At 38.6% G+C, this 10,527-nt stretch overlaps 1 protein-coding gene across 1 annotated transcript; it reads right to left on the bottom strand.

Annotated features, from left to right (window-relative positions):
• Positions 1 to 388: 388 nt before the first annotated feature.
• On the bottom strand, positions 389 to 8,526 carry LOC146166606 (excitatory amino acid transporter 1-like). Its single transcript, XM_083390849.1, has 10 exons — positions 8,413 to 8,526; positions 7,816 to 8,038; positions 4,685 to 4,727; positions 4,516 to 4,618; positions 2,872 to 2,986; positions 2,707 to 2,800; positions 2,289 to 2,428; positions 1,523 to 1,717; positions 1,004 to 1,138; positions 389 to 713 (listed from the first exon to the last, which is right to left on the bottom strand). The coding sequence occupies exons 1-10, from the start codon at positions 8,459 to 8,461 to the stop codon at positions 614 to 616; spliced, it is 1,197 nt and encodes a 398-aa protein (XP_083246975.1). The 5' UTR covers positions 8,462 to 8,526; the 3' UTR covers positions 389 to 613.
• Between the last annotated feature and the right edge of the window lie 2,001 nt (positions 8,527 to 10,527).

The raw sequence follows: 10,527 nt of genomic DNA, 5'->3' as shown, positions 1-10,527 counted from the left end.
TATAGAATCGACCACATCGAACGCAAAGAGTAGCCTAAGCCTGTTGTGCGTCATAAGGTTACTGGAATATTACGTAATAATGCATATCAGTGCAGTTTACACACTCAAGCTGGCTTGAATTTCCGCCATGTAAATACGACGCTGGAACGGATTAGTTTTCAATCCGGTTTGAACCTTAATATAATCTGCCCGCAAAAAATTGCATATAAACGGGCTTCATGCCCAATTTAGTGATTATCGCAAAAAACGTTTTCTTGTTGCAAAACGAGGTTTCATATAAAAAGTGTGCATACAACCTAATATAGAAAATGAAAAAATGTACATGTCTTAAACTTACCGTAATATTTTTAACTAACGACAACTTAGATTAAATTCAAGATAGGCTAAAACCGCTAAACGGATTTTCTAAAAACATACGTTTGTCACATAATTGTTGTATGGTTGTTCTTTTTTTATGCTGTGCATTTTATTCAGAAGCGTATCTTATCCAGTCAAAGAGCTGTTCTTTAATAACTTCCATTGCAAAATATACTTTTAGCTTATCGCGGCAAGCTTTATATTGTGAAACACAATCCCATTACACTATTTCGCTTTCTTTTTGCTTTCCGTGTTTTTATTCTGAATTTCCTGCAGGGTTTTGTGGATTGAGGTGTGCAATAATTCCGGCACCAATCGCATCTCCCATTATGTTGACCAATACTCTCAGACGCTCCCTTCAAAGAAAAACGATAAAGGAATATATATAAATATATACAAAGACAGTGCACTTAAGTCATGTCATTGACTTAAATCAATACCACACTGTCGACTGGAGCTTTAAACTTATTAAAAATTACTTGGCTTGAACTTGAGTTATTTTGCAAATGACTGAAACCTAAGTCATTTAGGAACTGTAAAAATAGCTGACAAAACTGTGTGCAAAACATCAACATTGTTAATCACAATCTGTTTGTAAATTATGAGGCCTAACATTGACTTTATTAAAATGATGAAATACACTTACATCAGCCAATCAACACTGTAGAAATACGCAATGGCTTCGATTGGAAGTCCAACTGACTGTAAGACGATAACAGCCACCACCAATGCAGTCCCTGGTGTGGTTGCTGCTCCTATGCTCGCCATTGCTCCCGTAATACTATAGAAAAAATTATCTGAGTCTGAGTGTAAAGTTCTCGTTTAAAAAAAATATACTAAGCAAGTAAGAACAATTCCTTCACTCCGGCAGTTTTGTAAACAAGTCATTTTGAAATGACTTAAGTCCAAGTCAAGTCACCAGTTACCCAAGTCAAGTTATTATTAGAGCATTGTCCAAGTCGAGCCTTCGTCCAGACCTAAGTTAATTCAAGTCATTTTCGTCAAAAGACTTAAGTCAGGTCAAGTATTTTAAAACAGTGACTTAAGTCATTACAACACTGCATTCCGGTACAGAGAAAATTTGTAAATATAGGATTCATCAGGAGAAAAAAGCAAGCTGAAAGAGGTTCTCGGAAAGGTAGATGTTACCTATGAGCTGTTTTACCTGACCACGAGGACCTGAACAAATCCCATCTGTCGCCCGACCATCTGGGCCACCGACATTGCAACAACTGATTGCATCAGTGCTGTTCCGTCCATGTTGATCACAGCTCCAAGCGGTAGAACCAAGCGAGTGATACGTTTGTCGATGTGGAGGTTCTCTTCGAGGCAGTAAGTAGTCATCGGCAGAGTGGCACCACTTCGCATAAAAATACATGTTCATTTTTGATGTTATTGAACTCTTGCCACGAGGAAACGTAAACACAAAATTAAAACAAATCCTGTGCAGTTAAAACTGTAAAATTAGTTAAATTTAAAAATGAAAAGATTTTAAACAAAAAAATAGCTCATAAAGCTATCATTTACAATACATGAAAACCTTATATATTCCTAAACAAAGTCAATGCTACAAAAGTAGCGCTTAATGGGTCGAAATCGTTCGGGCGTTTTGATATTTTGCCACTCGAATTCGGATTATTATGTGTACTATAAACAATAATATACTATATAGGTTAACTCGAATTCCCTTTTTTGGCAAACGGTGCTATAATGTAGCTTGATAATTAATTTCAAAGCCAAAAATTCGAGTAGATCGACATCATCTTGATTGAGACGTTTTGATACGAGCTTGTGTCAATCTTCAGTTAATGTGTTAAACAAGATGATGTTGATTTACTTGACCTTTTTTGTTTGCATTTCATAATTCAGCTACATTGGAAATGCGAGCATAGTGTACCAAAGTGTTATAATGCTTATTGATTCTTTTTTACCTTGAAGTTGTCCCAAATGCAGTCAAAAGTGCTTGATTTATTCCGGCGTAGATTCTGAAGGCGTTCTTTCGCGTAACTAACCAATAGATGGCAGGCAAAAACAAGAGAGCGTGAAATGTCAGTCCTGACACCAGAGTGATCTTAAAAAGTACAATTTATCAGCGTTAAAAAACAACAATAAAACAAATTTGAAGGATGGCTATTTATAAACTGGTTATGAATGCAAACAGTAGCATTGGAAAGAGTCCTCTCGCGTTTTGTGTGAAAAAAGCTCTTTCAATAAGAATATAAATCTATAGCATAAAAAATCGACATATCTTCCGGGTTTTAAACGTTTGGGCATAATCACAACACTATTGTGGTGGTTTGTTGTTGAAAACCATAAATGACAGCCATTTTATGCTCGTATTCTTCTTACGCAATACCATCCGAGAAATTGCATGAGGTCGGTGATATTTTGCGATTCCACAATGCTCTTCATGATAAGGCTGCAAATTCCCACTGGTGCGAACCTAAGCAATAAAGGCAGAATTCATTTATCTTTAGGTTTAATATTCTCTATCTATAGAGTTGCCCAACTCACCACATAACCTTTATCACCATTCGAAGAAGTATGTCATTCAGTTCGTCGAAGAGACTTTTTACGACTGGTTTGTCGTGGCTTGCAAGGGCCATGCAAATGATAAACACCAGCAAGCCTGCATTTATTACATATGGTATATTTTGGAGCATAATGTTTGGAGGTTGTAGTAAGACGTAGAATGAATATCAAAGCCCATACAGAAGTAGGTATAACTTTAAACGTTTCGAATAACTCTTTATTCATTTTCAACACGTTGAAAGTTATTCTATATGGTATTTTATTTGTCATTCTTTTTGCCACTTAAAACCTGTTACTTTTTTTAGTCAAATGTTTGAATTTTAGAAGCTTAAACAGCGTGAGTGTTGTTGGTCTAGTGCAGGGCTCGGAAACATTTCTAGCTAAAGGAGCCATATAAGCCAAATATTATTGGTTGTATTTCCATGAGAGCTATATAATACTTTCTAACATTCAGGGTTCGGGAACCTTTTGACCTAAGAAAGCCATAAAAAGCGGAATACTTGTGGTTGTATTTCGATGGGAGTCCTTTAACATGTTTCAACCTCAAGTGCAAGGGATGTTTATTTTGTTTATTTAGAAGACAGACCCCTTTTAATCGCGATAAAAATGCATTGGCTAAGTTTACAAAACTTTGATTACAGATCGCTATAATACGAACATGACCTTTTTAACACAATAAGAGATTCCGTCAAACTGACTAATAAAAAAATTCCTACTAGACTTGTTTTAAAAAAATGAAAAATACAGTTTCGAAAGGGGCCTATATGGACTAGTGCAGTTTTATTCACATCGTGCTAGAATGACAGCTTAGATTTATCTGCGAGCAAGATTACATCATCAATGGAGCCATAAGGCGTCACCAAAAGGTCATATAAGGCTCGCCAGCCATAGTTTCCTGACCCCTAGCCTATAGTGCAGCGGTCCTTAACCTATGGGTAATTAAACACATGTTGGTAATTTCAGGATAGCAGGTGGGTAATCAGCTGAACGAGAATATTTAGAATTATGTTTGTAACAAACAATGTCACAGCTGTAAGTGGTAAGTTGCTTTACTACTTACACTTTTTTGATGTTTTGAGTCCTTTTAAAACAACCAAACAAGCACAAGAATATTATATAATTTTTACCATTGTTTCGTCATAGTGATCATTTTTGTCGCCGGTTGTACACAATGTACGTATTTTGTTTTTATGTGACGTATTCTTAGTGGAGTTGTTTGGAGTAGTATACAGTATAGCTATAAGTGTGCATTTAGAGTTAGTGTTGAGACGAGCGAGTTATAATTTGCTGAATAACGCTGTTTTATATTTTTAGTATGGTAAAACAGCAAAATAAATAAAATTAGATTTCGGGTAATGGGACTTGGGATCTGGACAGATATGGGTAATAAGGAAAAAAAGGTTAAGAACACCTGCTATAGTGTGTAACATTTCACAATGGATTTAGCTGAGAAAACGTGTATGTGTCAGTGAGGAATGAACAAAAGCTAATTATTTCTGCCCATTTGGACCGTGTAGCTCTTTGACAATAAGATAAGCTAATGGTATCGAACAGATTGGCCACCCCTATCTTTGCGCACGGTGATGTGTCGTATTTGAACACTAAACATTACGCCATGCTACGAACCAAGCAGATTTGTTCCCCTCTGGTGTTCCAGAGTTTTGGTCGACGCAGCGGTCGCGTTCGTGGAATCGTTCAGTTGCGACGTGGAGGTGACTTTGGTGAAATCCTGAACACACCACAACTGTCGGTAACTGAACGTTCAAGTGTGACTTTACAGAGGCGATTTACTTACTAATTCGGTCCAGGCCGACACCACGTTCGTTGGGACGAGATTCCTAGAAATAGGCACTCTTATTATATTTGTTTATGCATTTGTAGTAGTAAACTTTGGCACCTTGCGCACGGATCTGTAATAGCTTAATAATGAATTGCAAAGCCATAAAGGTCCAGTATATCGACATAATTTTGATTAGGACGTTTCGATAGGGGCTTGTATCATCTTCAGTTAATGTGACTGAGAAGCAAATCAAAGCATCACATATAAAAGGTGGGACGCAATTGTTATCATTCTGAGTTTCGTATCGAGACGTCTTAATTGGTTTTTGGATTTGCAATTCATTGTCCAGTAGTAAAATGTAAAAAGTAGCTGAGGCTCGTCGTCTTTGCAATTTCGACATGATTGCAAATGCAAACGCCAAATTAAATCTTTTTACTGATAAACTATATAATTTCTACATAATATGGGCCAATTTAGTGATTTACGCAACTAAAATAAGGTAGATAACAATTCGTACAAGTGTCATGTAACAGTTATCCATCCACAATATATGATTGGAAAATATTCACCATTGCTATTCCACCTTCACAGTTTACAGTTGGCGGCAGTAGCACCTTTGAAATTTGGTAATTCGGACGCGCACGTCGGACTCGGGACTCGGGTAGTTTTACGTGGTCTTACGCGAGTCCTGAGTCCGACTCCGTGGAGGCCCGAATTGCTTTTTCAAATTCCGAAAAACAACTTTTTTTAAATTAATTTTTAAATTCCAAAAACAACAATTTGTGCGGGTCAGCTAGAAGCTTAAACGTTCTTAACTTGAGCCAGAGGCGCCCGTTCCAGGGGGGGGGGGATGAAATATGACGTCATAAAACAGACGTCAATGAATAATGACGTCATAAAACAGTGACGGTATGACATCATAGAATGGTGATTGCAAGAAGTCATAACAAAACTAATGAGAAACAGCCAAATAACATCCAGCAAAAGCGCCTTTAGTTTAGACGCAAAGCGAACACGTGCGTTATCGACAATCCTGTCAGGCGCCAGCTGCGAAACCGCTTAGTGTGCAATCGTTAACTTCAGGCGTAAAACTAAACCAAGACCGTGACATATGTGTGATTAATTGTGGTAGAATCATACAAAATTCGACTATCAGCAGCGCAGTTTCCTTAGTTCCATGAACAGAACTAGCGCTAAATTTCAAGCATGCCTTTCGCCACCTGCAATACCAAACCAGATCGTTTTTCCCGGGTGTAATTATGACACGATTAGCGCAACATCTGCGCCGAGCTGTGTGCCAAGTCAGCTAAATTACAAGCTGCGGTTGAGGGAAATAAGTTCACACTTAACACGTGGTCTTAGAATATGCTTAAATAGCATAATTTTGCGTTAATATCATTAAATAATAGTGGAGACTTTGAAACGCGCACGACAGTCACCATTATACCTCCTTTCAAGAATCTGCTTCATTTAAACAAATGTCGATGTTACACCAACATCGGATATTAGCGCAGAGACCGAACAGCGAGGAACATTAACTGCGTATAACTCGACGTTTTAAGCGAGAAAAAAAGAAAGAAGGTTTGACTCAGCGTGTAGTAGGGCGATTATTTTTTTTTTGGAAAAAGTCAAAATATTGTCAAAATTCACACGTTAGGTCAAAATTTGTTAAAATTATTTCAAGCCCAAAACGGCTAAAAATGCAGATAAATCGTTTACAAGGTAAAACCTAGTCAGGTTTCAAAAAATTGCGTTTGGGTAAAAATGAAAAAAAAAATAGTTATGAGTTATATTTAGCGACATCCTAACTGTATTATATCTCCATGGGAGCAATACGGTATATGTGAGCTTACAGAATTACCCACCCAGGCCTAGTTTATCTCAATAGGTTCAGCTCGAACTTCGTTTTTGAATTATATCGTATAGAGATATACTATAATATACTTATTTATCTCTAAGTTGGAAAAATGTATTAAACAGTATTTGCTGTATTTTTTTCGCTTGTGATTTGGATTTATCTTATTTCCTATTTCGACAACTATAGGTCTTTGTTATTTTTCTGCAATTATTTATACGGTGTATTTCAACTGTTTACATAACATTTTTTATAAATAACCAGCGTCTTGTTTTTCTTTGGCAGTTTTATAGCTGTTTGTCTTTTTGAAATGACAAAAATACCAACTAAGCATTTTCATGAGTTTTGCATAAACCTAGAAAAAATAATTGATCTGCGTTAGACCGGAAGTCAAAAAACATCAAAAACGCGCGACGGACGACGCAAAGACACTAATGCAGTACTTCAAACAACAATTAACAAGTAAAACTCATAGTTAAAAACATGAGTAAAAACAGGATCAGACGTTTTGTTTAAAGGAAAATATATTTCGCCAAAGTGGCGTCATCAGTTCCTGTAAGAGTACAAATAAATAAAATCAGAGCGCAGCCATCAACAAACCAATAACAGTAATCAATAAAATATTAAAACATTATAATAGACTAAAAACGCAATGAAAAGCACTACAGCCTCGCAGGCAACACGACTGGGATAAAATGAAACAACAATATGTTGTTTAAATCAATGTATTTCTAATAAGACAAAATTTTAACAAAAAAATATATTTTAGGTTAAAATTTCAATTATTTAGGTCAAAATTTCTTTTTTTTCAGGTTAAAAAATAATCCCCTGCTTATCAGTCAACCTAAACTAAACAAATAACGAAAGAGAAAAACTATCCGGCGTTTACGGTCGACCAAACAAAAGACGGAAAACGACGTTTTGCGCTCGATTTTGGTTTCGTATTAGCTGAGGCGTGACCCAATTAGCCTACTTAAAATGCACGCCGCTTCGCACAGTTTGTTAAACCGTGACAAAAAGAACAAAAAAAAACAATAATATCACTTACAAAAAGGGGTAAAGAACCCCCCTGGATACGCCACTGGATAATGTATAATATTGATAACCTTTATAAGTAATACATATTACACTTACAACTAATAATCGCATTTTAAAATTCCAGGGGGGGAAGTGCCCCCCCCCCTTGCTGGGGGGCGACCATGGCTTGAGCCATAACAGCTTGTGTACAAATTCCTAGCTTGAGCCATAAGAGCTTGTATGAATATTTAATATATTGCTAAAAGACTCTCACCTTATCATGTCCAAAGACACATCAAGTGTGGACAACGGTGCAGGCGTCTCTTTGAAACTTTGATGCTCTCTGAAATACTCGCCAATGGTTTTGTCGGAGCCGGGACGCACCATTAGAGTAACCAAACAACCGGTTGTGGTGGCGAAAAAGGTCGTTGAAAGGTAAAAGATGCAAATTTGCAGCGCCATCTTGCCGTTGTTTTGCGAGCAAAACCTGGTAACGCCTAATTACCCAGACAAAAATATTTAAAAGGGATATTTTAATTCACTACTTGGGTCACTACGATTCTACTTTTTTGAACAGTTTATTAGCGTCTTAGAAAAACAAACAAGTTAAAAAAAATTTGAAAAACAATTTGAAAAAAAACAAAAAACGAAATATTGAAAAAAATATTAAAAAAAAAACTTGAAAAAAAATATAATAATTTTTATTTTAAATTGAAAAAAAATATCTAAACTTGTTTTTCACAAATTGCAAGGTTGTCGAAAAACAATTTACATTGTAATAGGTGGCTGCCTAAACCGTTCAGCAAGCCCTGGTTAAGCAAACAAGGAAACGGCAACTTACTTTAGATTAGATACAACAAAAGTAACCTACTTGTAAATATGCTTGTGATGAGAAATGGCACTGCGAGCAGTTTCAGCATTCTGAGCAGCAATTCACCAGGGAAAGCCACAAGTGTTCGAACTGCCGGTGACGGAGAAGTTAGGAAACGCAATCCCGGAAAACACTCCTTAATAAAGATGTACGATACTTGTCATTTTATTGTGATACCGAAAAAAAAAAGTATTGAGATACCATATGATACCAAATGACGTCATTACTTTGTTTAAATGAGCAAAATAGATGAAATTAGGTCGTTTAAAGGTAAATTTTCTCGGCCATAATGCGAAACTTGCTTAAGCATTGAGAAATTGAGTTAACTCCGGTTTGAAAATATTTATACTTTGATACATTTGCATTTCAAGGTTGAAACTCTGTATTAAAACGCAAATCATGTCTGAAATTCCGATATAATTTTGGTATCGGATCGGCAGCGATTTAACCAGCGGTTTAGTATCGGACGAGTACCGATAATACCACTTGGCATCGGGTATCGGCTCCGATCCGATATTATCGGACGAGTACCGATACTACCACTTGGCATCGGGTATCGGCTCCGATCCGATATTATCGGACGAGTACCGATATTACCACTTGACCTCGGGTATCGGCTCCGATCCGATATTATCGGACGAGTACCGATACTACCACTTGGCATCGGGTATCGCCTCCGATCTGATATTATCGGACGAGTACCGATACTACCACTTGGCATCGGGTATCGGCTCCGATCCGATATTATCGGACGAGTACCGATACTACCACTTGGCATCGGGTATCGGCTCCGATCCGATATTATCGGACGAGTACCGATACTACCACTTGGCATCGGGTATCGGCTCCGATCCGATATTATCGGACGAGTACCGATACTACCACTTGGCATCGGGTATCGCCTCCGATCTGATATTATCGGACGAGTACCGATACTACCACTTGGCATCGGGTATCGGCTCCGATCCGATATTATCGGACGAGTACCGATACTACCACTTGGCATCGGGTATCGGCTCCGATCCGATATTATCGGACGAGTACCGATACTACCACTTGGCATCGGGTATCGCCTCCGATCTGATATTATCGGACGAGTACCGATACTACCACTTGGCATCGGGTATCGCCTCCGATCTGATATTATCGGACGAGTACCGATACTACCACTTGGCATCGGGTATCGCCTCCGATCTGATATTATCGGACGAGTACCGATACTACCACTTGGCATCGGGTATCGCCTCCGATCTGATATTATCGGACGAGTACCGATACTACCACTTGGCATCGGGTATCGCCTCCGATCTGATATTATCGGACGAGTACCGATACTACCACTTGGCATCGGGTATCGGCTCCGATCCGATATTATCGGACGAGTACCGATACTACCACTTGGCATCGGGTATCGGCTCCGATCCGATATTATCGGACGAGTACCGATACTACCACTTGGCATCGAGTATCGGCTCCGATCCGATATTATCGGACGAGTACCGATACTACCACTTGGCATCGAGTATCGGCTCCGATCCGATATTATCGGACGAGTACCGATACTACCACTTGGCATCGAGTATCGGCTCCGATCCGATATTATCGGACGAGTACCGATACTACCACTTGGCATCGGGTATCGGCTCCGATCCGATATTATCGGACGAGTACCGATACTACCACTTGGCATCGGGTATCGGCTCCGATCCGATATTATCGGACGAGTACCGATACTACCACTTGGCATCGAGTATCGGCTCCGATCCGATATTATCGGACGAGTACCGATACTACCACTTGGCATCGGGTATCGGCTCCGATCCGATATTATCGGACGAGTACCGATACTACCACTTGGCATCGGGTATCGGCTCCGATCCGATATTATCGGACGAGTACCGATACTACCACTTGGCATCGGGTATCGGCTCCGATCTGATATTATCGGAAGAGTACCGATACTTCCACTTGGCATCGGGTATCGGCTCCGATCTGATATTATCGGACATCCCTATGCTCCTAAAGTTATTTTTAAATTAAATGTTGCTCGCCTTGTATTTAACAGAGGTGTTGGCTATGCTTTCAATCAAGTATAAACGTTAAGTTGAAAGACGG

Source organism: Ascidiella aspersa, chromosome 1, assembly GCF_963924565.1.
Source record: "Ascidiella aspersa chromosome 1, kaAscAspe10.2, whole genome shotgun sequence".
NCBI classification, from domain to species: Eukaryota; Metazoa; Chordata; class Ascidiacea; order Phlebobranchia; family Ascidiidae; genus Ascidiella; species Ascidiella aspersa.
The sequence above is the reverse complement of the archived record's forward strand: the minus strand, read 5'-3'. Positions and strand labels throughout refer to the sequence as shown.

Coding starts and splice junctions, on each gene's coding strand:
- LOC146166606 (XM_083390849.1), bottom strand. CDS start 8,461: ATGCTGAAACTGCTCGCAGTGCCATTTCTCATCACAAGCATATTTACA. Junction 8,039..8,412: donor CATCACAAGCATATTTACAA/GTAGGTTACTTT, acceptor CTGGGTAATTAG/GCGTTACCAGGTTTTGCTCG. Junction 4,619..4,684: donor TGTCGGCCTGGACCGAATTA/GTAAGTAAATCG, acceptor TGGTGTGTTCAG/GATTTCACCAAAGTCACCTC.